Source organism: Arvicanthis niloticus, chromosome 6, assembly GCF_011762505.2.
Source record: "Arvicanthis niloticus isolate mArvNil1 chromosome 6, mArvNil1.pat.X, whole genome shotgun sequence".
Classification (NCBI taxonomy): Eukaryota; Metazoa; Chordata; class Mammalia; order Rodentia; family Muridae; genus Arvicanthis; species Arvicanthis niloticus.
Window position 1 is genome coordinate 106,988,908 of NC_047663.1, and position 27,179 is coordinate 107,016,086.

A 27,179-nucleotide genomic window follows, 5' to 3' on the forward strand; every position below is an offset into this window, starting at 1 on the left:
AACAGCCGAACCAGAGTGCAGGGGTCTCTCCTCTGTGTGTGTGTGTGTGTGTGTGTGTGTGTGTTGTAAGAAAAGGAGGACAGCACCGTGGCACTAAACTCCAGGAGCTTGGCAGGGCTTCTTCCACCAAAGAAAAGGAAACAGCATTGTCCAGAGTACAGCAGGACTCTTTGCTCTGGACCTCAAAGACAGAGCCCCGCCCACCCTGCGGTAGGCGGGACCACCGCAGTGGTGGCCGGTGGGCGCCTGCCCCTCTCCACCCTCCCTCCGCCTGGCGGCGGTGACATCACAGCTCAGGCGGGAGGGGCGGCGGCACCCCAGCACATCACTTCCTCGGCGTCTCGCGCGGACGCGCGGACAGGCGGACGGACGCGCGGACAGGCGGGCAGATCGGCAGGCGGACGGCTGCAGCGCGGGGCGGTGCTCCTGCTCGGCGCGTCCCCGACTCATGGCGAGCCCGGCCCCGCCCGTGGCCGAGGAGCTCCCGGGCCCGGCCGCCAGGCGCCTCTACTCCAGGTAGTTCACGGACCGGGATGGGGATGTAGACCTGAGTGGCGGACGCGGGCGGGAGGCTGCCGGCCCAGAACAAAGGCTGCAGCGGCGACGCGCAACGTGGCCGGGGACGCGCCTCCCTGGATCTGCGTAGGGAGCGGTGGGGGCGCGAGGCCCAAAGATCAAACCCCTTGGCAGAGGGGCTGGGGCTGGGTTCTGCCTGCAACCCCTTCCTGGTGCCAGAAGGGTTTACGGGGCGGGCACTCCACCACCCGCCTCTGTGGGACCCTGAGTAGCATGGTTATCTGGAGTTCTCTTCTCAAGCCTGATACTGCCATGATCCGGTGCTGCTGTAGCATGGCCACGACCTAGGCTATCATGATGGGGCCCTTCACTAGCTATCCCCAGCCTTAGGCCAGAAGGAGCTGGGCCTGAGCCAGGCAGGTGGGTGTGTGCCTCCCTAAAAAGGCATTTGCCTTCCAGGCAGGTTCACAGGTGATCCAGCGGTCTGTGTTGTGTGCCCACGCCCACTGGGAATGACAGGATAGCCCTGCCCCTGGCTCCGGTGCCTCCCTGGTGACTCCCGCCTGATGAGGGTGTTCCCCAGTGAGTTGCTGGTTCCAGAAGTGGACCAGTGCTGTCAGTTCCCTCTGGCCTCAGGTTGAACTGGAAGGGCCTGAGTGCTGGGCAGGGGCTGTCATCAGCCCTAAAGGAAGGCCCAGCATCCTTCGGTGAGCTTCTGACTCCAACCTCTTCTAAACCTTCCTCAAATATGGAGTCTCCCTGTTAGGGGGCAACCCTGAAGAAATCTACCCCAAGTGAGGTGGTTCATCGGCTAGCCAAGCTCTGCCTAGTATTCCCAAAGAGCAGGATGAGGGCTTGGTGCCTGGTGAACAGAGAGCTTGACCTCCTGTTCTATTCTACTGCAGCTCTGAGACAGTGTCCCCATTGTGTGGTGTTGAAGATCATGCCTGAGCCCCACACTGTGCCTCCTAGTTCTGGTGCAGGGGTAAGAGGTTTATTAGCGGCTTCTTCCTGGAGTCCCCTGGGAGTGGAGGCTGTGTGGGGTCACATTTACCTCAGGGCCAGCCACCTGTGTGAAGGAGGTGTCTACTAGGCAGATTGCAGTGTGTGCAGTGTGTGTGTGTGTGTGTCTGTGGTGGACATTCAGAGCACAGGTCTCCAAGCTGTGTCAGTTACTCCCAATGCCCCCTTGAGGTGACTGACTAGGCAGAACCCCTGCCCCTGGGTCGCTCTCACTGGTTAGGGACAGTATTCAGGATACTGATTGTACTGATTGAGGCCCTGTGTTCAGCCTGGCATCCCTCCAAGCTGAAACCCAAGCTGAGCTCAGAGGGTTGAGCTGGGACCAGATTTAAGTTGAGCAGCCAAGGGCCTTCCCACAGGGCCTTCCAGGTTTGGTCTCCAACTGTCTGGTCACAGCCAGGCCTGGACAGCTGGTCCCTGGCTTTGATAGGCTTGGCAGACGTGAAGTAGCTGAGGCATTTTGAAGCAGGTATTAGGGTTCAGAGATGAAAAGTCTTCACCATCAAGCTCAGCAACCTGTGGACACTGGAACTAAGGTGAGGTGGTTGATCAGCTAGCCGAGCCCTGCCTAGTACCCCCAAAGAGCAGAAAGGAAGAAAGCCAAGCATGTCCTGGCCCCTCGTGAACCCCAGTGTATTCATGGAAACTTGCCCGCTGGCGTGGGAGAATTGTGTCTGCCGAGGTGAACTGGATCCACCTGATCTTTCCCGGGCTGATACAGGATGTCTTGATGGGAGACGTTCCCGGCATCATCCACAGTCCCTCGAGTGTCCCCATTCTTATTGGCATCTGACTGAGAGCGTTTGATACTTAAGAAATGGGACTGAAGAGCTGAGAAGAGGCACAAATGTGTCCCTGGACTACCAACTCCTCATGGAGTGTAGAGAGGGGCTGTCTGCGGGAGGCAGGAGCACTGGGAGGGATGGCTTAGAGTGGAGAGAGTCTGTGTGGAGAATCCCTTGTCCACTGGCACCGGGGCCAGAACAGGGGCTTGGGATAGAGGGTCCCAGAGATGAACCAGTAGCCAGGAAGTCCTTACATGTCCTCTTCTGGCCTCACAGCCCCATGAGGAAGAGGCAAAGTCCTGAGTGAAGCACAGAAGGGAGGATTAGCAGGGGAGCCCACATTGGAGTGGCCTTACCAAAGGCACACCTGGGGTAGGGGCCACTGGTGCCCAGGCATGGCAAGGCCTCTGGCCACATGGCCAAACAATGCTCATCCCCTACTTTACTACCTCTTTCTGTGTCCCATCCTCAGCACTGTCCTAGACAGGACCAATTCCCCAGGTATCCCTGCAAACCTGACCTTTGGGTACTTTCCTGAAGCTGAGGTATCCCCTCCTTCCAGCAGCTTCCTACTGCCCCATATTCCCTCTCACTCCTCCTACTCTTTCTGTGTCCCCCTTCCCCTGGCTACCGAGAGAATGAATACCAGTGTAACTTCCTTCTACGAGATACTGGACAGTGGGGAGCTGGGACAGCTGTGAGCAAGGATCTTTCGAGCCTTTGGCCAGGGACCAGTGCCAGGTGACTGCTCTGCGGAAAAGTAGGCAGGCAGACATTCGGGTAGCTAGACATGGAGCTCTAAGGAGCCAGCTCGTTGTGGGTACCAGAGAGGACACACAGATGAGATCAGGAAGCCATGAGCGGAATGTGGCTGGCCACTAGGGCGTCAGCTACTGCTTCAGTGACTGGGATGTGGTAGACAGTGCCTGAGTCCTGGTTCTTGTGTTCTTGGCATCTGTAAGGGGAGTGGCACAGAACTGTGGCTCCATAGGTGACATGGCTCGGGGTCAGGACCTCAGTGTGGAGGTGGGTCAACTGGCTGGGCAATGCCCTCCTCTTTGGGGAGGTGAAGGATCACTGTTTACCTGTTTAGCAATAGGTCTGTCTGGCAAAAAAAAGATGACAAATCCCAGGCAAGACTTGCTCACTCCCAGAATTAGAGTAGTATGATCAATGGGAGACACTAAGCTCTAGACCCCAGATATCTTTCTTTGATCTTGAGCCTTGAGAGTAGTATTTCAGGTAACCCTCTGAGTGAACAGGTCTTTCACAGGCCTGAGATAACCCAGCATCTGTTTGTTCAAACGGCTGCACCCCTGGGCATATGGACACCTTGACAGGTGACAGATGGACAACACCTTATAGGCCTGCAGAGGTTTCGGGAACAACTCTGCTTAGCCACATCAGACTAGCTGCCCCCAGAGGAGGGCAGGGAGTGTGGAAAGCAAAGTACGCATATTGATGGGGAGGCAGGCAGGCCCCAAAGAGCACCCCTGGGGTTCCAGGCTTTACTGATACCCTTGGCCAAGGTGTTCCAGAAGTGGAACCCCTGTGCCCACAGATCCTCAGGACAAGAAGTAAGTTATCGAGGGCCTGATAGTGTTCCCCACTCACTCTGCAGTTTGTGTTTCTGCTGAGAGCCCCAAGTAGTCTCAGCACCTACCTTGCTGACCAGCTCCTGTGGCTGCAGCTGAACTCACACTGTTCCCATCTCAGGGTTTCATAGTCCAAAGGCATGTAGCCTGGCAGGGGGGCAGCCAGTGGGGCCCTGTCATCAGGGGGATGATAAATGGGGCAGTGGTCTATGGGAAAGCCTCCGAGAAGCTGCCAGGGCACTGCCCTCACGCAATGCATCAATGCATCCGGCCCTGACTCTGATCCTCTGTCCTTCCGTGGACATTGGTAGCTCCTCTCTACTTTGGGGGTCTCTCTCTTTGCCCTGGAAGGGCTGCAGAGGTGGCTGGGACCTTAGAAGTTAGAGGAAGAGCCCGACTGTGCTGGGATCAGCCTCCACAGACCCTGTGTGGCCCTGCACCCTGGTTAGACCTGGAATCTGGAGCTTACCTTGAAGAGCTGGGCGAATGTGGCCATGGGCAAGAGTCCTGTAAGATGAAGAGGACTCTGTGTTCCAGGTCAGTTGAGTTGCCTATGCCCGGATCCAGGCATAGACCAAAAAAAAGGCAGCGGCTGGAGGGAGTGAAGCAGCCAAGCACCAGTGTTGTCCAGAATCCTAACTTTGCCTAGCGTAGGACAGGCTCTACTGGCTAGCATTCCAGGTGGGAGACTCTGGCTTTCTGTCAGCACCAGGTGGGGAGCAGAGCCGGACTGGGAGGTTCTCATCCCCCGTCTTTTGTCACTGCTAATGTTGTCAGCTCCTGGCACGTCCCATCCTAGCACTCCGGAAGTCTCTGGGTCCTGGGTCTGAGCTGTATAAAGGTTTGCTAAGGGATTGGTTCCATGCTCCCTGCCCAGCCCCCAACGGAGGACAGAAGGGCAGCAGAAGATTACCTTAGGCTCTCTATCCCACCCCCTCTGCCATCATGTTCATCCTGAGCTGCCCTTGATCCCTTGATCCACATTATACCCTGGGAAGGACAGAGGAGCCATTGGAGAGCTTGGGGTCTCCTATAGCCCAGCCTTAAGATCCTGAGATTGGCACATTTTCTGGGATTATGGCCAGAGCTCTGTGATGCTGGTCTCTGCCATGGAGGGCCAGCCTCTGGCCCTGAGCTTGGCTGAGAAGGCTGTGTGCAAGGTGGTATATGGTGCCCCTCGCCCCCGCCCATTGCTGCTGCCTGTGGGCCTGGAACTGTGGCTGTATGTGCAGAAGATGCGGAACCTCCAGAGAAAGAGGTGGGGACCAGGCAGGTGTCAGGCTTCAAGGCCGTGTGCCTGGGTGGGTCCAGGCATGATTTGGGAGTGCCTTGGAGTTGGGGAGGGACAGGAACCTGCAGAGGAAGGGGTTGAACAGGTGACAGGCGTCAGAGATGGATGTCTGGCATGACTCAAGGGTGTCTTATGGGGAAGGGCTCTTTGTGTCATGGCCTAAGTGAGTTTCCTATCTGGTACAGAGTAACCATCACATCAGTGCCCCTTCTGGAATATTCCCCAGGCCTTCTTCCCCACTCCTCTCCCAAACCTTTGCTCTATGGGTGTCAAATCTCTGGTCTAGAAGGAGGAAAGGATGGGAAGGCAGTTCCCCCTAGTCAGTAGTATCTCCCATGTAACAGACACTTCTGTGCAGTCATCTAGGACAGCAAGGCTGAGCCATAGCGGGCTGCTTAGCGGCCATGGGGCAGGGGCAGATAGGCCTTAATTAAGAAGCCAGAACTTGGCATCGGCCACAGGAGAGATGTCTTGTGGCTGGTTGCCACAGTAATCATGGCCCTTATGGCCAACGTGGCATCTCCTGGCCCTGGAGTCCAGGACTCCATCCGGTATGGATGGGAGTTCCTGGCATAACAGGGAAAGTGATTGAGTCCAAAGTCTGGCTTCCTGGTCTCACGGTCACACACACAGGCCTTGCTTGCCCTGACCCTTGAGAGGCCACATGGCTCTGCTGGTCTCTCAGGGAAGGGGTAACCTGGTCACAGAAGTGGAGGGAACCCTTGAGTCCTAGTCCAGCAAGAAGCCCATTCGTTCTCCCTGATGCCTTGTGTGTTTCTAATGTCCTGAAACCCTTCTCAGTGATTATGTTCTGTTTAACAACATCTGACCAAGGCCCCTTTAAATGCCATGCCTGGGTCTCAGCCCTGGTTAGGAATGTCTGGACTGTGTGTCTAGAAGGAGCAAGGCTTCACAGCCTCCCTACAGCAGACAAACCAGACAGACCCAGAGAGCGACACCCCCCAAAGAAGCAGGATCTTAGCTGGGCACAGCATGGGGGCGGGGGAGTGAGCCAGAGATGACCCAGCAAGACAAGCCCAGACTTCAGCATAACTACAGGGAGATGGGAGACAAGCTCCTGCCTACCCATCCTGAGAACTCCTGTTCTGTTCCCTGGGGAGATGGAAGGCAGTCGGCACAGCTTCTTGACACCTGATCTTATGGTGTCCAAAGAGCAAGGAGGGACAGCCAATGGTTCGCTTCTGGAAAATCGGGGACCTTCTGAGTGGCAGCTGTACTGCAGAAAAGAAGGTGTAGGTGCTGTGGGCTTGGGGATACCAAGGGGGTTGGACAGCATAGCCTGGTTCAGAGGGTGTGGCTGTGTGAGCACCTGGGCACAGGGAGGGTGGGACTTCCCCCGGCACAATGCTCTGAGCCCAGGGATGCAGACACTTGGGCCAGCTTCTCAGGGGTCCATTGACTCCACCGTCTCTTCATGTGGCACTGTTACCTTGGGAAAGTTCAAAATGCTACATTGATAATGCAGAATACAGAGGGTGTGGCTTTGCAGTTTGAGTCAAAGACCCTTTGGTTAAAATGCTTAGTATCTCTGTCCTTGATTTTATCCCTTCCCTGAATCACTCTGGACAGTTGGCTGATCCTCACGACACAGAGGCTGGGCCAGCATCCTGGACAACTAGGCACTTGATGCTGACCTTAAAATTATTCAGTCAGAGCTGGGCCTGATGCTGTATGTCTGTTATTCTAGTTTAGGGGAAGGCCAAGGCAGGAGAATTGCTTGGGCTGACAACATAGAGACCCTGACTCAAACAGTGAAGAGAAAAATGACAGATTGGTCTTAAACTGGAGCAAACACTTGGGTCCTCGAGTCACCAGGCCAGGGCTGCAGGAGCAGCATAGGGTGGGGACTTTGGGGATGGGGGTGGGGTTGTTCAGGGTCTGAGGTTGGGACTTCTCCGACATAGGTTCCCATAAGGATATCTCTACTTGTCAACACAGCCTGAGGAGCTTATAACCCTACATATGAAAGCCCCAGACCCAGGCTGTTCTTGGTTCCTGGTGGTAAGGGATCGATATTAAGGTAGAGATTGCTGGACAGTGGTGGCTCATGTTTTTAATCCCAGCACTTGGGAGGCAGAGGCAAGTGAACCTCTGAGTTTGAGGCCAGCCTGGTCTACAGATAAGTCCCAGGGCAGCCAGGGCTACACAGAGAAACCCTGTTCAGAAAAAAACAAGAACAAAAGTCTTGTGGGTCAAAGGTGAGCCACACAGTTGGGGCACTGTTGGGTCCAGTATCTGCTCTGAGGCATGAACACCCAGCTGCCATGTCTATAGGCAAAGCTGAGACGGGACACAGCTGCTGCGGGACATTGTCTCTGTTGCAGCCACAGTGTGCCAAGGGGTGGACCATGATATTCCTTCTCTGCCCAGGATGGAGGCCTCCTGTCTGGAGCTGGCACTGGAAGGTGAGCGACTGTGCAAGGCAGGGGACTTCAAGGCAGGTGTGGCCTTCTTCGAGGCTGCTGTGCAGGTGGGCACCGAGGACCTGAAGACACTGAGTGCCATCTATAGCCAGCTGGGCAATGCCTACTTCTACCTGAAGGAGTATGCTCGGGCCCTGCAGTTCCACAAACATGACTTGCTGCTGGCACGGTAAGGACTGGTGGTTTGTGGCCTGATGGCCTTGGCCTGGTCCCCTGTGTGTGGAGTCCCCTGCTCTTGGGGGAGGTTGGAAGAGGCAGGTGTCTCTGACCCTGGAAAGCCCAGCAGGAGGGCCTGGCCTGGGAGGGAGAATCTGTGGATGCCTTAGAGGTCAGTGTTCAAGTTGAGATATGTGTGTGTACAGTCTTCATGTGTATATGTATGCAAGTGTATGTATGTGTTTGCCTGTGTGTGTCTGAACATGTGTCTGTCCATGTGTTCTGTCTGGCTTGGTGTGATTCTTTCTGAGATGTGTCTCTACCACCCATAGCTATTCATTTTCTGTGGTCTTGGGTTTGGGTTACGCTTGCCATCTTTTCTGTAAGGCATGGTCTTACTCAGGGCCCCTGCTCTCCCTGCAAACTCCAACCCCTTGGAGGTTTATGGTTTCCCTTCTGCACATTTCTGAGTTTCTATCTTGATGTCTCCAGTCCTGTGTAGCCTTTGACTCTTGGTTCCTACAAGTCCTCCCTCTCGCTCCACATTCAACCCAGCTTCTATGGAGGCCTCAGAACCACCCTGACTGCCTAGATAGGGGCAGGATTCTCCCAGCCCTGCCCATGCTGGCGACCCCATCCACCAGCGAGGCTCCCGGCTTGCTTCTCTGTCCTCAGCACGAAGTACAGATCTGATGCTGGTGCCTCGCCGATGTGCATGTGGAGCTAATTTCCACTGCCAGTCTTTCTCCTCTGAGGCTTCTTTGGTTCTCGCTCAGTTCAGGGCCCAGCTAGACCCAACTGGCTCCTCACTCCTTCCTGCCTTCCAGGACCATTGGTGACCGCATGGGGGAGGCCAAGGCCAGTGGGAACCTGGGCAACACACTCAAGGTCCTGGGCCGATTTGATGAGGCAATCGTCTGCTGCCAGAGACATCTGGACATTGCCCAGGAGCAGGGGGACAAAGTGAGTGGTCGGACCCTTGGCCCCTTGTACCCTTTCCATCTCTGCTGGGGCTCTTACCCTCAGACATTATCAGACAAAGCAGTAGGCCTAGCCACCTCTGCCACCCAACTGGCAGAGGATAGAAGGGGTAGAGGGTAGAACTGGATTCGCCCTTCCTCAGGACTCAGCAGCCCAGGGGACTAGAACACAGCTCCTGCAAGTGCACCTGGGGTGACTTCCCTGGGGGACTGTAGAGCTTCCATGTTCCACTGTTGCCCACAGGTTGGGGAGGCGAGAGCACTCTACAACATTGGAAATGTGTACCACGCCAAGGGTAAACAGCTCTCCTGGAATGCTGCACAGGACCCTGGGCACCTGCCACCTGATGTCCGTGAGACACTGCACAGGGCCTCTGAGTTCTATGAGTGAGTGAGTGGGGTGGGCTGATGGGGCTGGGCTTGTCTGAATGCCCCTGCATTCCATAAACACACCTTGAGCCAGTGTGTGCCTGGTGAGGACCGGGGCAGGGTCCCTAGACACAAATCACCCTCACATTCAGAAAACCCTACTCTGTAGGCACTGCCCTCACATACACCTATCCTGGATGATAGGCTTTGACCAGACTTCCAGCCCTGAGGCTCTGATGTCATTTGAGCCAAGGGATCCATTCCAAGCCACTGTGTCCTCGCCATACTCTGGGAGAGCCACTCAGTACTTTCCAGCCTCAGGAGGAAGCTATGTAGCCACTTCCTGATGCCGGGAAGGACACAGCTCTAAAAGACTTGGCCCCCCTAGGAGGAACCTGTCCTTGGTGAAGGAACTAGGCGATCGGGCGGCCCAGGGCAGGGCCTATGGCAACCTGGGTAATACCCACTACCTGCTGGGAAACTTCACAGAGGCCACAACCTTCCACAAAGAGGTGAGCTGGGCCTGGGTGCTGGGACAGGGGCAGGAAAGCTTAAGGTCACCCCTCACAGTCCTCAACAGCATGGCCCCTGGAGAGCCCCTGAGCCCCTGCTTCTATTGTATTGGTCCTGCAGTCCCTCTCTACTCCCCTGGACACTCAGACATCAAACTAGCACTCAGTGGGGAAGCATCCCTGACTGTGTTCCTAGGTTGCAGGGCTCTGTGATAATCTCAGGGTTTGGATCTGTCTGCAGCGCCTGGCCATCGCCAAGGAGTTTGGAGACAAGGCAGCTGAGAGGAGGGCCTACAGCAACTTGGGCAATGCCCACATCTTCCTGGGGCGCTTTGATGTGGCTGCTGAACATTACAAGTGAGCAGGGAAGGCAGCCCTGGGATGTACTGAGCAGCAGGCTACAGAGAGGATGCTCACTTGGACCATTCCCAGGAGCCAAGTGGGGACTCCGGCTGCCCTGAAAAAGGCTGATGCATGAAGCTCATGGGTGTCCCTGACCTGTGTCACAGTTCTTAGTCAGCTGCTTCCTGGGTAGAGGGGTGGCCACTAGATGGAGCACTTCAGGACCAGGCCTATTGTGGGGGCGCTACATGCTCATCACACAGTTCTGAGATATGGACACTAGGTCTTGGGTCCCTGCTCAGAGCGGTTAGTGATATTAGCCAGTGTCACAGTTAGCCAGTGCACCCGTGCACCCACATGCATCTGGTGCTCTGAATTAAGTGCAGTGGTCATGGGAAGATAAGTGTTCCTGAGGAAGAAGAGACATTGCCATCCCCCTCAGGGACTGACTTTCCCCCTCTGCACAGGAAGACGCTGCAGCTGTCACGGCAGCTCCGGGACCAGGCAGTGGAAGCGCAGGCTTGCTACAGCCTGGGCAACACCTACACACTGCTGCAGGACTATGAGCGTGCTGCTGAGTACCACCTGCGGCACCTCGTCATTGCCCAGGAGCTGGCTGATAGGTGTGTGAGAACGAGGCCTTGGCTGGGGCTGGCTTACAGTGACAGCCTGGGGTACGCGCACCTGCTCCCCTGCGGACCACAGCATGCTTGGTCAGAGCAGCCTCCCGTAGGCCCTCAGCTACTCCCTCAGTGGGAAACAATTTAAGCAAATAGGTAGGTCCAAGGCTTGAAGGGGCCCCTAGCCTCCAACTCTGGAACTTCTATGCAGATCTGTATGTAGCAGGGTTTCAGAGCCACAGACCTGGGGGCAGCTATAATGGGAGGTACCCTGGAAGAGCTGCCCTGTCCCCAGGGCTTCTGTGGGAGGGGCAGATAACAGAAGTGTCTTGGAATTAGGTAGAGATAGTGGGAACAGGAACAGGAACAGCTAAATGTCCCTGAATGTGTGGTTCACTGGGTGAGGGAGCATGAAGCAAGCTGCAGGGAGGCCACTAGGGGGTGATCCAGGCCTTGAGCGACAGTACACAAGTGCTGGGCCCTGAGGGTAAGCTGGTAACAAGCTTAGGTTTATCAGGTTAATCCTTTCAACAAGAAAGCACCAAAGTGCAGTTGGTTGGCATGTCTCCCTTAACGGGTTGGACCAGTGAGTATGGTGGCCAGGGCCAGCGGGCTCCTATGGCTGAGGAAACACTGTGCTGTTGGTACATTGTGTACCAGGGTCGGGAGAGGGTCAGGGACTTGGGGTAATAGGGAGTCCTGGGAGGCAGGTGTGATTTTCTAACCTTCCACAGGGTGGGAGAGGGCCGAGCGTGCTGGAGCCTGGGGAACGCCTATGTGTCCATGGGGAGCCCCGCACAGGCCTTGACCTTTGCGAAGAAACATCTGCAGATCTCCCAGGAGGTGAGCCGGGCCCACTCCCCTAGATCTCTGCTGCCGCCTCAGCAGCCCATTGTCTTCTTTCTTGTGCTTGTTCCTAAACCCTTTCTGAATCCTGCATCCCTACAAAGACAGTTCCCACTTGTATGTACTAGGGTCAGTGGGTCAGCGGGGGGTAAGGGGAGGTGAGCAAGGATTTGTTTTCCACTTAGAATGCTGGTGTCCCCTGTGTGGATTCCATCCATATAGAATTGGGCCGTGTTGGGTATCGGGATGCTAGGAGTAACCTCCTGGAAGTGGATTAGGGAGACAGAGGTTCTATTGCCCAGGGATACCCTGGGACACCGCTCTAGGAAGCCGAGTGGTCCCTCCTCTATATTTAGCCCCCTCCTACTGTGGACAGTGCAGAGACATCCCAGAGAAACCTAGCCTCCCTAAGTAAGGGTGGACCTCACAGCATCAAAAGGAGCTTCTCAGACACCCAGGTTCAGGTTTAAGGACAGGATGGTCCAGAGCAGAAGAGACCCTGTCTGAAGATCCCTCCACAGGGGACTAACCCCACATTCCCATGAGTGCAAACAGAGGTCTCCGAAGACTTCTAAGCTTCATAATTCCCTGTGTTCCTCATGTTGGGTTTGTACTCAGGTGGGTTCACCTGGTGACACCTCAGTACAGGGAACCTGATGCTGGTAGGGCCTAGGAGAAGACAGGTCCCTATGGCTGAGACAGGCTTAGTCCAAGACACAGCCAGGCTGACCATTCACAGGAGGTTTCCCAAGACCCTTAGCACTTCTGGGGTAGACAAGAGGCTATGCAGAACACTGAGGAATAGATCCTCAGAGTCAAGTTCTGGTAGTGAAGGACTGGCTCTCTCAGAAATTCAAGGGTCTGAGGTTAGCCAGGCTGTCCCACAGGCTAAGGATGGTGTGCTGGAGCCCTGTCACCAACACTCAGAGAGCATAGTCCCAAGCCTAATCCACTCATCTACCCACCCCTGCTTGCCTCAGATTGGAGACCGAAATGGAGAGCTCACAGCCCGCATGAATATTGCTCACTTGCAGCTGGCACTGGGCCGGCTGACTAGCCCAGCAGCAGCAGAGAAGCCAGATCTGGCTGGCTATGAGGCACAAGGTGAGTTGTGATTCCAGGGGCTGGGATGTACTTCCTCGTGTGTCTAGTCTCAGCACAAGGGACAGTCAGGGCAGCAAGAGAAACACTCAGGGGAAAAGACAGAGAGTTATATCAACAGGACTGGCCCTTAGTTCAGGGCACAGGTTGGGTCTCCCAGAAACGGAGCCACTAACAGCTGCTGCTCAGTAAGAAAAGAGGCTGTTCCCGATCTGGGCACCTTCTCTTCCTTGTTCTGGGCCCAGGAGAACAAGAAGTGGGAGTTGAAAGACATCAGACACAGAACTACATTACAGTGTGATGTGGGGAGAGACAGGGTATCCAGAGTTCTGAGGCACAGATGGACCCCACTGGAGCAAATCAGGGATCGGAGGTGTTTTAGTTACTGTTCTATCGTTGTGAAGAGGCACCATGACCAAGGCAACTCTTACAAAAAAAAAAAAAAGCATTTAATTGGGAGCTTACTTAACAGTTTCAGTGACTTGGTCCATTATTATCATGGTGGGGAGTGTGGTGACAGGCAAGCAAGCGTGGTACGGAGAAGCGCCTAAGAGTACACATCTGATCCAAAAGTTACCAGAAAAGAGAAAAAAAAATGGGCTTGGCATGGGCTTTTGAAACCTCAAAGTCCACTCTCAGTGCCACATGTCCTCTAACAAGGCCACACCTCCTCCAGCAAGGCCACACCTCCTCCAGCAAGGCCACACCTCCTCCAGCAAGGCCACACCTCCTCCAGCAAGGCCACACCCCTCCAGCAAGGCCACACCTCCTCCAGCAAGGCCACACCTCCTCCAGCAAAGCCACACCTCCTCCAACAAGGCCACACCTCCTCCAGCAAGGCCACACCTCTTAATCCTTCCTAAACAATTCCACTATCTGGGATACAAACTTGTCTGTGAGGGCTATTCTTGTTCAAACTACCGCAAAGGACAACTGAAAGGTGGAGCCAGGATGACAGGTAGTAGCCAGGAACACCAGTGGCACAGGGCTGGTGGCCAGTGATGCACTGTCCCTGAGAGAGCGAGGACCTGTGATCTCCTAGAGCCCCTCCCACCCTTGATCCTAGTGGTACCACAAGGCTGCTGGCAAGAAGACAGGAAATGGCTCCTTCCTAAGCAGCCCAGCAGCCAGAGGACTCCTCATCATACTCTGTGGGCGGGGCTGCTGGGAGGCTGGAGGGAGCCCCTCAGTGCCTGCCTGGAGTACAAATCAGGCAAAGGCCCTTGAGTGACCTCATTGAGACTGTTGACTGTCCCCATGTCAGACACGTAGTGAATAAGAGGACGGAATGTTCCCCACAGAGCAAATACATTAATACGTACAAAGGAGGGACAGCATGGATGCAGGGTGTCCTGCTGAGTTGGCTTCTTAGGGCCCATAAGGCCTTTGGAGGCAGGCAAGCCTCATCAGGGAGCCAGCTGCCCCCTGCTTAGTGAGTTTGCCAGGAATGGAGCCCCAGCTCCTCATGAGTGGTTTTCCAGGAGCACCTACTGACTCCAACCTCTCAGGCTATTCAGAAGGGACTCTTGCTTCCATGAGAACCCCTGGTTCCCCAAGCCTGGAATTTCTTAGTATGACCTGGCCTGGAAAATAAGGCTGGGGACAGAGGAGAGGAGCAAAGACTTCTGGGACCTTCAGCCACTCCATGTGGCAAGAGATGGGTGGATGGGGTTGCACAGTATGAGCCCCTGGCTGGCAGTTTCCCAGGGTAGATAGCTCTGTACAGAGCTTCAACGCTGCCCTCAGCCCATGTTCCCTGAGCAGGGCTGGCTGGCTTCTGGAAAAATTCCCACAGAGGCGGCCAGCTCCTCATCCTAACTCTTCCTCCAAGCTAACGGGGGGGGGGGGGGGGGGGGGGGGGGGGGGCAACGTCACAAGTGAATGGCCAAGGACAAGGCAGCTCTGTCCTCCCCACATTGGCTCCTCTGCTCTGCCTTGCTTGCCAGACCCTTCCCAGCTGGGGCCCCCGGAAGCCACCTCCCTACAGGGCTTCTTGCGGCCAACGGCTGGGCCTTGGACACTGAAAAATAGTCTCTCCTCCAAGGAGGACATCAGGGAGAAAGCTCTGGTATCCTGAAATTCTGGGATGCAGTTGCTGAAGGCAGTCGGGCACCGTGAGAGTCTGAGTGGTCCTGAGGGAGACCCCTACTCAGGTGAGCCAGAAATGTGCAGGATCAGGAAGCCAGGAGAGAACTGGACTAGGCTGAGGCAGTTGAGAAGGGCTGGTCCTGCCCCCTCTGAACTGTCCAGGAGCTTAACAGGTGCATACCCAGAGTCAGAGTGGTTCTGGTACAGGGGCCTAGGTGGGCACCCCAAAGGGTACAGACCCAGAAGGGTTGGGGATAGATGGCCTCCTGGGGCTAGGGAATTCATTCTGCCTGGGCTGGCATTCCGCTGTTGGGCTGTCTAGTATGGTATTTACATGTGGCTGTGGCCCGTGGGGTGCAGGACAAGGCACTCATTGATGGCTTGAAAGAGTGGGAGTGGTTTGAGTGGGCAGTGGGGAGAGCCATGCATGTGGGCGTTGGGCAATTGAGTGCTGTGTGCTTTGAGCTGAGTGGTGTATATTTGGAGCATGGTGGGCATTGTAGGTGTGATGGTGGCCATGAGCTTGGGGCAGGACAAAGTCTCAGTTTTGGTTTTTGTTTGGTGGGTTTTTTTTTGTTTGTTTGTTTGATTGGTTGGTTTGTTGGTTTGTTTTCCTGATTTGATTGGTATAAACAAGGGATTCTTGTGCAGGAACATAGACCCTGACTCCCCGAGGCCTTACCTCCCCTTGGTGGAACATTTTCAGCCAACAAAGCAGCACCAGACTGTGTTCTAGTCAGTGGAGAACTACCCTGCCCCCTGCTTCCCCTACCTGGTCCCTCTGGTTATGTAGTTGTCTGAGATCCTTATATATACACACTTGGCTATGGCGTCCATAGAGTGTAGCAGTATAGAAAGCTTTCGGGCAGTTTCTGTTTGCCCTTCTGATGCACATGCAAGGGAGAAGGGATGCTACCCCCAGCTAGCCCTGCCAAACTTGATGGGCCTGGGTTAATACCCCCCTCCCAGTGACAAAGTATAAGCCCTCTGCTCTTGATGGTTTGTAGTCCCTCTACTCCCTTGGGCCCAGTTTTGCTGTATCAGCCTAGGGCAGCTCACTGAGGTCTTCTGCCCTAGAGGCCTTTCTTCACTTCTGGGTCAGGGATATGCTTGGTGTGCTGTCTGAGAAGTGTAGGCTATGGGCTCTAGCCCTAGCTCTGTCTGCTGTTGTCACCATACCTCAGTGTTCCATCCAGGAGGCAGGCCCACTAGTAGTGCTGAGGGTGACAGGCAGCCAAATGGCCTGAGGGCCAAGGCTGCTGTGCAGAAGTGTCTGTAGCCATTGGGGGCCTCGTGGAGAACCTTATGGGCCTGTAGACCTAGTAGAGAGGAATTCTGTATGTCTAGCTAGAGGCGCACTGTATTTCTAGCATGGAGAAGGGACTAAAAGGACAGGTGAGGGACTGACACAGGAAGAAAAGGGCCAGTTTCTAGATCTATGTAGTTAAAACTACCAGTAAGAGCCACCATGGACTGTGGATGCATTGGAGAGAGGACTGGACGACAAGGAGCACTCATGGTTTTGGATGGTTCCCCCTCAGACATAAAGGACAGAAGCAATCCACAAGACAGTGACCATCCACCTTGGGTGGGTAGGCACAGTGGAGAAGTTTCTAGACCTTGTACTGTAGGCAGAATGGGCAGGAAGCTGAAGGAGGGGTCAGGGTCTGAGGCCTCAGTGGATGTGGCTCAGCCAAGGAGCCATGGTCATTTGCACTGGCCTGACCTGACTTTTTTGAATCTAGACAGAGGATTGATTCATTTAGCTGGGCTCGGCAGGCTTCCCGCCCTGCCTGTGCACAAGGAGGTGCCCTCCCTGGGCCAGTTTGTAGGCTGTGGTTCAGGAAGACTGCTTGGGCCCTCTCTGCTCTCCAGAGGATGCATCCTGGTAGTTCTGTTAGTACACGTCTGGGACTCAGAAGATGGCTGCATGCTCTGTGTGTCTTCATTATTTCTCGTTTAGATTTTCTCTACCAAGCTGGGCATTGAGTGGGCATAGCGTGCAGCCATGGCTACTGCAGCCGCAGCTGGGGCTGACTGTGGCTATGGGGAGCCTGTGTTGAGGGCAGGAGAGACAGCAGGCAGGGCCCTTCTGGGTGCTTAAGCCGTACCTGTGTTTCAGGACTGGTTTGTGGCCTCAGTAGTCTCTGGGTGCAGCCCTTACATCCCTCCTGGTAGCTTTTCCCACTGGGATGTTTTATTTCTGAACTACTCGAGAGCAGGACACAAGTCTGTCTCCCTCAAAAATCCCAGCTTGGACAGGGGATAGAGTCCCACATGCCCTTCTGATGGCTTTTCCTGTCTCATTGGGTATTGTATGCTCTGTATTACTTTCACTTAGGGCTGGTCTAGAGCCATCAGGCTAAAGGCCTGTGGGACCCTGCTGGTCTTGCCTGGCGCTAATACATTCCTTTCCATTATTTTTACTTTTTTGAGAATGTGGCTTCAACCTCACTATGTAGCCAAGGCTGACCTTGAATTTGCTGCTCATGAGTGCAATGCTGGCTAGTTTGTCTCATAAGGCAACAATGGATAGGTCAGGGGTTGGCCAGTTTCCCACTGAGGATGGTGGGCATTGTGGGTATGATGGCGGCCAGTACCTGTCCACCACGGATGTTCACCCAGCATTCCTGGGGGGTGAGCCCTGTAGGGCAGTGCCAGCATCAGTCCAGAGTTTGCCAGCGCCAAGCTGTCTCTCTTCAGTGCACTTCCTTGCCTCACAAGCCCTGCCCTGGATATGTATACACTCTATGATGTGTTCCTGAGCCGTAGGCATCCAGCACCTGTCTGGGGACTGGAGACCCAGTGAGGGGTGAGAATGGTGACAGCTGTTTAAAGATTTCTTGCTCGGAAGCAGGCCAGCAGTATCTTGGTAAACTGGTACATCAGGGACAGGGAAAAAGCTGGGTCTTCAAATTGCCAGGCATACTCCACTCCCACCCGTGTCATGCTTCCTTAGGGGCTGGGGGCAACATGCCCCTTCCCAAGGGTCCCCTCTTATTGTCTTTTCACACCTTGGCTCCATCCTGAATTGTCCATTCATGGCTTGGCTAACCTGCTCTGTTCTGTGTACAGATTGCCTGGCTGACTCTCCCAGGACCTAGGTCCTGCAGGTGGTCAAAGCAGCTACCCAAGCCAGGCTTGCTTCCCCAGTCTCCTTCTCATCACTGCTTGAGCTAGGAAAGGACCTGGGAACCAGGGTGAAATTGCTTCCCAGGCCTCTTAAAAATGAAGGTCAGAGACCCCTGGGGTTGGTGGTAGCACTGAGCAGTCTTTGGTTCTGGGGTCAGGCAGTAGCTCCTTCCCACCCAACTGTGTTTGTGGACTTGAGGGCTGACAACATGTTTCTCCCTGTGGGAGCCCAGGGCTTAGTTCAAACCATCTGCGAGGCCGGGCCCCACCCCCAGGTTGCTCAGTGTCCAGAGTTCTCTACAGAGAGACTGACCTGAGCCATGTCACTGCTACTCCAGCCCTGGTGGCCCACAGTGGGCCTCAGGGACCCAGAGGTTCTTTCTTGCCCCATCCTCATGTGGGTTCAGAAGGTAGGATGGGGAGATCAGGTGTGGCTTTGTGGAGAGGATCCCGGAAGTACTCCAGCTGCCTTCCGGCAGAAGGACCTGTGCCAGCTAAGTTGATAGGAAGCACAGGACTTGGCAGAGAATCCCATTGGGTGGGGGGTGAGGGGCCGGGGAACGGACACCACCAAAGCTCTACTGCACCCTTCTCGGTTACAATTGTCTTCATTCCTTGTCTGGCTCATCTAGTGCCCAGAGTGACTCTGTGGACACTCGAGGCTGTATTTTCCCTTGGTCCTGGGGTGCAGTACTGCTATGTCCTGTCCTTGGTCTCCCAGTTCCCTTGCTTGACCAGTGGCCTCAAAGCTCAGGGTCAGCACTGGGCTGATGGACTGTGATCTCTTCCAGGAGCAAGACCCAAAAGGACACAGAGGCTGAGTGCCGAGACCTGGGACCTGCTGCGGCTCCCCCTGGACCGGGTGAGCTGGGGATCAAGGCTGGTGGCCGAGGGACCGAGGAACAGATGGCAGCAGAGACATAGTCAGCATGTGGACTCTAGGTTAATGAGTCCAGTGTTCAGTATTTGCTGAGCTGTCCTGTCCACTGATGGGTCCTGTCCCCTGGGAGATAAATGTTCCTCTCCCAGCAGCCTGAGGCCCTACAGGAACCTATTTGTCACCGTTCCACCGTGAGGTGGCCTGATCTTCTCTCTGGCGTGAACCTTCCCCTGGGTGGCATGTCCTGGGTTCCTGTTTGTTTCCTGCCACTGGACTCTGTCTGGGGTGGGGGTGAGGGAACAGCTGTTATTGTTGGAGTAGTTAGTGGGGTTTTGCAAACCTGAATTGGGGGTTGGGGGACGAGTGTGGGTACTATGGGCCCTGCAGTATCCTGGACTCTCTGATCTAGTTGTAAATAGACTTTGGAGCACAACATGAGTTCAAGGTCAGGGGCACCTGTGGTCACCTGTGTTGCCTAGCACCAGAAGGCTGACATTTAAGGAAGTTGGCACTGCTCAAATGTCTGTCTAGCCTTGTTTTGTGCCCTCTGTACTTCTGTTCCTTCTGAGACTGAGTGCCTTCTGTGTGTATCCATGAAGTTGGGGCAGCTGGGCCAACTGCTGAGAGGAGACCCAACTGCTTTGGGTTTAAATTGCCCTAGCCCATGTTCAACCTGCCTTTCCCTCTCCAGGAGCAGAATGGAGAGACCCACCACACAGGGGAGTGGAGGGGTCCAGGCAGGGACTCGCTTCCCCTCCCCGTGAGGAGCAGGAAGTACCAGGAAGGTCCGGATGCCATTGAGAGGAGACCCTGGGAGGGTAGCCACTCTCCACTGGACAGTGCTGATGTAAGGGTACAGGTGCCTCGTACGGTAGGTGCCTCCTGAGTTGAGGGGACAGTTGTGGACATGACCAAGAAGGCCTTTCTTCCCTCTCTGCCTATCCAGCCTGGAATAAGGCGAGGCTGAGCTGGTGACTAAGGGAGGCAGAGCTGTGAGCTGCTGGGCCTGCCACCTGGCCGTGTGCATCCAGGCACTCTGAGGGCACAGAGCTCATAACTGTTAGGTGTGCCTCAGGGGGCCCTCACAGGCACTGCAAGTCAGCCTTCCTGCAGGTAGGTTCTGTTTCTTCTTGAGCCTCCGTTTTCACCTTTGTCACTAGTCTTCAGGTGACCTCTGTGTCCCAGGCCCCTTCCTTGTCTTACTGGGACCCTTGAGACCTGGCTACTCAAGCTAAGGAGCTGGGCTACACAACCTGCTCCAGGTCTGCTTTCCACATCTCAGCAGACGCTTTTGAGGTTCCAGAGTAGCTGGGTGCAGGCCCAAACTCAAGGAACCCAGCAGGGACACCTAAGAAGTAGTACAGCCAGCAACTCCTCAGTGTATCTCAGAGTCTCAGAGGTTTCCTGGGGAGCTGAGGGATGTGAGGGTGACTGGAGATGCATGGGAATGCCCCAAGCTTGCCCACAGGGCAGGTCGTGAGGGGAAAGCGTCAGTACTTGGGGGCAGGACAGTGTGAGAGGAAGCACATGCTCCATCCATGGGGAATGGCATCATTTGAAGGGCATGCTGGGTGGCCAGTGCACACTGTAGACCCAGTATGGAAAGGATCTGCCCAGCGTTCTGACAGGTCTGGGCAGGGAGGTGCCACCTACTCTACCTGGGCTTAGCATCCTGATCAAAGCTAGACTGCAGGCCTGGGAGGGGGTTGTTGTGGCCCAGCAGGAACCCACTGCGTAGCCTGGACATTCACACTTCCTAGGGGCACTCAGCTTTTCTGAAATAGTAGGCTGGGTAGCTCAATGGCCAGATAAAGGACTGGTGGCCAGTGGGTGGAGGGTGGGTCCTGCCAGAGATCCAGAGAAAGTGTCTGTATTTAGGCTTAAGAGTCTCTGTTCAGGGTACTCAGGTCCTGAGGCTCTAGGAAGTAGCATATAACACCCTCACATTGCCACAGGCTCAGGTGGCCTGTGCTGCATACGCCTTGGTTATTCTTAGTGTCTGGAGCCCACCCTTCCTGCCAGGGCGGCTGCCTCCAATCCCAATTCAGCCCACTTTATTCCTATTACAGGGAGCTAGGAAAGGAACACATAGTCTCTTATCCCTGGGCTCAGAGGAAGGTTGTGGTGGAGCCAAGAGGCCACCCTGCCAATGTCAAGGGCTACCCAGGCCAGACTGGGAGCTCATCTGGGGCGGCCTCAGGAGCAAAGCTGAGAGAAGAGACTGCTTCTCTAGGGGCCTGGCTTTAGCTTTGGAGGGAAGCCCAGGGGCCCAGGGGTTGGGTGGGAAAGGGCTTTCAAATAAGCTGTCCACCCCCACAGCCTTTAGTGTGCCCACCCACAGGCCTCAAGGGGTGTGCTCTCTTGAGCTGGGGGAAGCCAGCTCAGTGTTTACGGAGTGAGGGTGTGTGTGTGTGTGTGTGTGTGTGTGTGTGTGTGTGTGTGTGTGTGTGTGTGTGTGCATTCGAGCACTCGGGAGCTGCAGCAGTGAGGGCGGGTACCAGGAGAGCCCAGCCTTCTCCCTGGTTCCTATTTAAGCATCAGGCAAAGACTGTGGATCCCAGCAACAGCAGTGAGGAGGCACTTGGCACTTCGGGCAGGTGGTAGCAGCTGTGCCTGGCACCTTGGCATCCTGCCTGGGCTGCATGTGGCCTGGCACCCATACAGCTCCTGATTGCTGCGGCTGGAGGGAGCCTGTGATCCTGCGTGAGTGTGGGTCCTTGGGCATACAGGGAGTTAAGTCAGCCAAGGTAGGGGTGGGATGGCCCAGGACTGTATACTTCTCTAGGAGCTGAGCTTAACTAAAATAGAAGAGATTGCAGTTAGACATCAAGAGGCACTCAGACCCATGAGAAAGAACCAGGACTTAAGACAAAGGAGAGATTTAGGTGGTGGATGGGGGACAGGGAGACTCTTCACAGTCCTCACAGGACCCACACAGGGGCCTATGGTCTCAGACCCTCGGATCATGCTCCTGAGGGGTTATAAGAGGGAGGGGCAGGTCAGAGAGCATAGGAAGTTCCAAGTCTCCAGCTGGATATGCTTCCACTGTATCTTGACAGCTCCAGAGTGAATGCAAGAGGGGTCTCAGAGCAAATCCAGATCTCTCAAGAGCTTCTCTCAAGCTGAGAATTATGGAGCAGTTTGTGCGTATATGTGTCTCGTGCACAGTGGGTGCGTTGCTAAACAGATCCTCTCTGTGGTGCAGCTTGGACCCTGCAGGCAGCTTCCTTTGAGCGGGTATCCAGTTTCTCCAGAGACACCTGTGCAACCCCCACTGGCCCAGCGAGTACAGGCTAGTCCCTGCTGAGCCTACAGGCTCCACTCAGCGCAAGTGTTCATTGTCCTCTGGGTGGGAGCTAGGACTGTCAGTGTTCTTTTCTCTCTTGACCTTGGTTTTTCTCCCGGCTCTGATAGTGTCGGGCTGCCAGCCTTATTTAAGCCACAGGAGGACAAAGGTCCTGAAAGTGGCAAGGTCAGCCTGGGAACTTTCTTCTCTGCCATGTGACTGCCCTGTCCATAGGTTCCCATTGCCTTCAGAATCTTGAACTCAGTCCCAAATTGGGGTTGTCCGCCATGTCTGCTTGTATCTGGATCCCAGCTCTGTTCATACCTCTGTGTGACCTTAGGTAGGCTGTAAAACCTCTCTGTGCCTTTGCCTCTGCACAGGGAAATCCCAGGCATGGGGTGTGCCACATGATAGGAATCTTCCTATATTCAGAAGGCCACAGCTTTGCTGAGCCAGACCTTCCTAGTCATTACTTTGTTGCTCTTTTGTGTGGACTTTGGTGGGTGGGGGGGCAGGTTCCAGCTTCTCACAGCCTGCAGGGTAAGCCAAAGCCAAGGCCCTTTTCTCCAAGGATGAGTAAACTGAGTCTGGAATGGCACAGCTTGCTCTAGTCACCTGATGCTTAGGGTTCAAACTCCCTTTTGGAAGTTTGCAAGCCTCCCTGACCCTCATGATTTGCCTAGGCTTAGGACAGTCATCCCTGACCTAGGCCGTGGGCTACACCTCTACTCCAAAGAATGGTTACCATACATTGAAGGAGAAATCCTGCCATTCAGTCAGCCCACGGATCCAGAACCCAGTACAGACTGGAGGAAGTTCTTCTTCAGGAAGGAACTCTGAGCAGTAGGCATCTGTATACCCATCCTCAGCTCCTATGGAGGTCCTGGGCCCTCCCCTAGCCAGCTAACAGAGGATTTAGGGGTGTTGGTATCTTCCCTCATACACTGGCCCCCACACAGCTGCTGTCTTCTGAGCTTGAAACTGGTCTAAGACCCACTATATGGAGTAAACGCAGAAAGAGGCAGAACCTTCACCTCCCCCACCTGGGTCTCCATGCCCTAGGTGATGTAACCGATGGATCGTTCAGTCATTGCCTCCTGACTGACTACTGAGGTCATGTACCTAGTGGCCATCACAGCTCCATGCTTGCCTCTGCTCACTGGACATTGGTGGGTAAGAGGATCGGGGCCAGGCACAGAATGGAGCTCTGCAGGACTGACAGGGACCTCTGGGATGGAGTACAGGAGGCTTCCTGAAGATGGTGGCTTCTGACCTGGGTCAGCCTGGAGAACAGTCCAGGCTTGAAGCTGGGAAGGGGAGGGGTGGCCCAGGCCAAGGTAGCAACAAGGCATGGAAATGGCTGAGTCAGGCTGTGGGGTGACAGCCACAGAAGTGGAGACAGGAGACAGGGCAGGTTTGGGGGCATTGTGTTAGGGATGGTAGCACCTGAAAGGGTTCTGAGACCCTAGGTCAGGATGGACAGTTTTGCTGCAGGTCTAGGAGGTTGAGGCACAGAGGTCTGAATTGGTGTTTCCCTCCCCACCCAGGGTATTCCTAGGGCCCCGTCTTCTGACGAGGAGTGTTTCTTTGACCTGCTGAGTAAGTTTCAGAGCAGTCGTATGGATGACCAACGCTGTCCCCTGGAGGAAGGCCAGGCTGGGGCTGCTGAGGCCACAGCTGCCCCAACCCTGGAGGAGAGAGCAGGTGAGTATAGAACCTGGGTAGGGCCCACCAGCCAGACCCAGCACTAAGCCAGGGAGCCTCCCAACAATCAGGATAGGCTGGCTGCACAGGGCCCTGTCATCAGAGCTCCCTCCACACTTGTCCCTGAAGCTGCATCCTGGGAAGTATGTAATTACCCCACCCTGAAGAACACGCAATGTCTATGCATCCCAGCCTTCGAGCGTGTGGGAGGCCAAAGCTTTCTCCTGTCAGCTCCTGAAGTCCTGGGAGGCAGGGGTGGGAGGCAGGGCAGGGGCAAGCTGGTTAGGAACAGGCATGGGAGATTGATTAAGGCCATATTCCCATGGAGAGGGCTGGGCCAGTCCCAGATGCCAGCACCACTAGTGGCCTCTCAGTTCTCAATTTCTGACCCTTGCAGCTCAGCCCTCCGTGACCGCTTCACCACAGACTGAGGAGTTCTTTGACCTCATTGCCAGCTCCCAGAGCCGCCGGCTGGATGACCAGAGGGCTAGCGTAGGCAGCCTGCCTGGGCTACGCATCACCCTTAACAATGTGGGGCACCTCCGAGGCGATGGGGACCCTCAGGAGCCAGGGGATGAGTTTTTCAACATGCTTATCAAATACCAGGTAGGCCTTCACTCAGAAGGGAATGGGTGGGGCTTCACCCAGGCCAGCTTAGTGGTGGTCCTCTACCAGCTGCAGAAGAGACACCAAGCAGGCCCATAGCAAGCTCTGTCCTTGCTGTCTCTGGCCTTATCTGAGGATCACTGAGGAAGACACATAGCAACAAGTACAGACAGAGTGAGGGACCATCCCCAGATGCTCATTCTTGAAACCCTCCTGCCAAGAGGCCAAGGACCTCCAGAGATAGCAGCCTCAGCACATTTTGGTGCCAGAGTTCAGCCTGGGGTTGCCAGGTCCCCAAATCCAGAAACATCCATTCCAGGCTTCCACATCTGGGCAAAGAAAGCTGAGGGTCAGATGGTACCTTGGAGTTGGGAGTGAGGGTCTAAGAGCCAGATGTTAGCAGCTGGCTGTAGGAATGGGAGCAGAAATGGCCTTGAAAAAGACCACACAGCATGGGTTGGCAGGTAAGATGGAAAGCCTAGGCCTAGGAAGACAGAACCAGGGGAGGGCTACCCATGAATGAGCTTCACTATATGGGATTGGGTGAGTGGGGTGCTGCAAGGCCTGGCAGCCTGGGGTGGGTGGTAGGTTCACCCTGCCGGCCAGCTGCCCTCCAGCAGGAGCATGTACATGGTGGGGCTTGAGCAGACGAGGGTCAGCCTTCCACCTCTGCATTAGGCTAAGCTTCCAGATCAATGTTCATTCTCACAGAGGAGACAGAACCACAGCAGCGTCCAGACAGCCTCCTCTAAGCCAGCCCCTCCTGAGGAGCCTTGTCCACTCAAATACCTGGGTCATCAGCTGCACCGGCTCCACTCCCATCTGCTCCAGGCCCTGAAGAGACGCCAACACCTTTCAGGCCCCCCAGCCTCCACATCAGAACAGGCAGAGCCTGTGGTGTCAGTTGATTGATCCAAAGAAGACCCTTGGTGGGGGTGGGGGTGGGTTCGGTGTAGTGGTGGTGATTTCCAAGCAACAAGCTCTGAGCTGTGGCCCCCAGGCCCTCTAAGGGCAGTCCAGGGCTGTGCCAGGTTTCAGGGTAGTTCTAGGGGTCTAGTATCTGGATCAGCAAATCCCAGGAGTTGGGACCAGTGGCTGCTCACTTGTTCTATGACCAGGATATATGACCTAGCCCTTTCTATTTGTCAGCCAGCTACAGCTCTGGGGAAGTCTTCAGGAGATGCTGCCAAGGCAGGGCTTTTAGCATCATCCCAGAACCAGGGGCAAGAGGTAGCTGAAATAGGTCCCACTTGGATTACACCATTCTTCCCACGCTGGTGTTTGCTGTCTTCAGATTTTCAATAAACCCGTCACCCACCCAGTGCCAGGATAGGACGATAGGCCCTCCAAAGGCCCAAGAAATGCAAGACCACCAACCTACATTGTATGTCTGCCCAGTCCTCCAGGATCGATGACCAGCGCTGTCCACCCCCTGACGTGCTGCCCCGAGGCCCCACCATGCCTGATGAGGATTTCTTCAGCCTTATCCAGAGGGTGCAGGCCAAGCGGATGGATGAGCAGCGCGTGGACCTTGCTGGGAGCCCAGAGCAAGAGGCCGGCGGGCTGCCTGATCCCCGGCAGCAGTGTCCACCAGGTGCCAGCTAAGGCCTCACCTCTATAGCCAGCCATGCCCTACTCTGGACGCTGTAGGCTCACAGTTGTCCACAGTGGCCATGATCCCCCAGAATGCCAAATCCTTCCAAGGCCATGATGGAGAACCAGCTCAGCCCTAGCCCCTTCCCACTGAGCCAGATGCTGGGCACACAGCCCTCAAGGACCCCCTACCCCAGGTGGTGGGCTCAGGCTAGAGCTGCTATATGGGGGAGGGCATGCTTCTGTCCCCATATGATCACAGCTTCCTGCAGGCCCTGCCCTGCCCTGCTCCAGGCCGGGCCTTCAGCATGTTGGCCCTAAGCCCTGGTGCTGTCCTGAGTCTTCTCCCGCAAGCCCTGCCCTGTCAAATGTGAAACTCTGCCAACTCTCCCAAGCTCCCCATAGGGGCTTCAAAGACTTCTGGTGGGGGCTACAGTGGCAAGGCATCTTCTGTCCCCCAGCTGGTCCTGGGATGGCTATGAAGGAGGTACACTCTGATCTGCCTCACCTCCCCAGGACAGGCCCTATCCTGGCCTGGCTGTGCCCAACCCTGCTGTAGGAGACTGGCAACTGCAAAGTCCAGATACCCTGACCTGGGAGTCCCCAGCCTTGCACTTGGCCTTTGAGGAAAGATGGAGCTTGCCTCTGACAGAGGGGACAGGCAAGCCTCCAAGCCAAAAGCATAGGGTCTTGTCCTAGGAGTGCTGGCTGGCAGTGGACATTCATGAGAAATCTGCTAAACTAGACCCTCCAGCCCTCTTAGTGAACATCTATATTACTAGGGAGATGGTATCTCGGCTTTCACCCCAAGGAGGGGTCCAGCTGCAATATCTGAGTTGGACACAGGGCACTGTAGTTGGGGTGGAGAGACTCACCCTTGGGGACCATGGTCCTAGTTCTTGCCTACAGGTCCGTCCTATAGGCAGCCCTACTGGAGGGCTCTATACAACCTTCTAACCCAGAGTCTCCTGTAGCCCAGGAAGGGACCAGGGCAAGAGAAACTGGGGACCCAACTTCTGAGAGGGAGAGGCAACATCACTCTGAGGGCAGAAGCTGATACCAGAGCACAGGGTCTCGGGCGGGACATGGTGGCCGCCCGCATACTTGAATGTACATGCATATTTATTGCTTACACGTGTTTGCCGTGTTGTTCACGGGTCCTTTCCAACCCGAAAGGTACGTTTGTTTTGTTTTACCCAAAAATAAAAGTCTGCCAAGTGAGTGTGGTTTCTATTGGAATTTGTGTCAGCCTTCTCAGGACATGGTATTGGCTTGCCCAGTGCAGTGGCTTCCAGCCTACAAGCCACCTG

General features: G+C 55.3%; 1 protein-coding gene across 9 annotated transcripts; it reads left to right on the plus strand.

The window, feature by feature from the left end:
- Nucleotides 1–284: 284 nt before the first annotated feature.
- Gpsm1 (G protein signaling modulator 1) lies at nt 285–27,090 on the plus strand. Of its 9 annotated transcripts, none has more exons than XM_034504770.2 (14): nt 285–516; nt 7,602–7,823; nt 8,638–8,773; nt 9,035–9,177; nt 9,548–9,671; nt 9,913–10,028; nt 10,481–10,636; nt 11,368–11,476; nt 12,460–12,583; nt 18,592–18,662; nt 19,372–19,551; nt 23,514–23,670; nt 24,068–24,276; nt 25,675–27,090. In XM_034504770.2, exons 1-14 carry the CDS (start codon nt 449–451, stop codon nt 25,879–25,881), a joined length of 2,022 nt encoding a protein of 673 aa, XP_034360661.1. In that variant the 5' UTR covers nt 285–448; the 3' UTR covers nt 25,882–27,090. The 9 variants fall into 9 exon arrangements, with proteins under 9 accessions (XP_034360661.1, XP_076793754.1, XP_076793755.1 ...); XM_076937639.1 differs by lacking the exons at nt 285–516; nt 25,675–27,090 and adding exons at nt 4,904–5,177; nt 24,988–25,668; XM_076937640.1 differs by lacking the exon at nt 285–516 and adding an exon at nt 4,908–5,177 and having other exon boundaries at nt 19,372–19,527.
- The last annotated feature ends 89 nt before the right edge of the window (nt 27,091–27,179 follow it).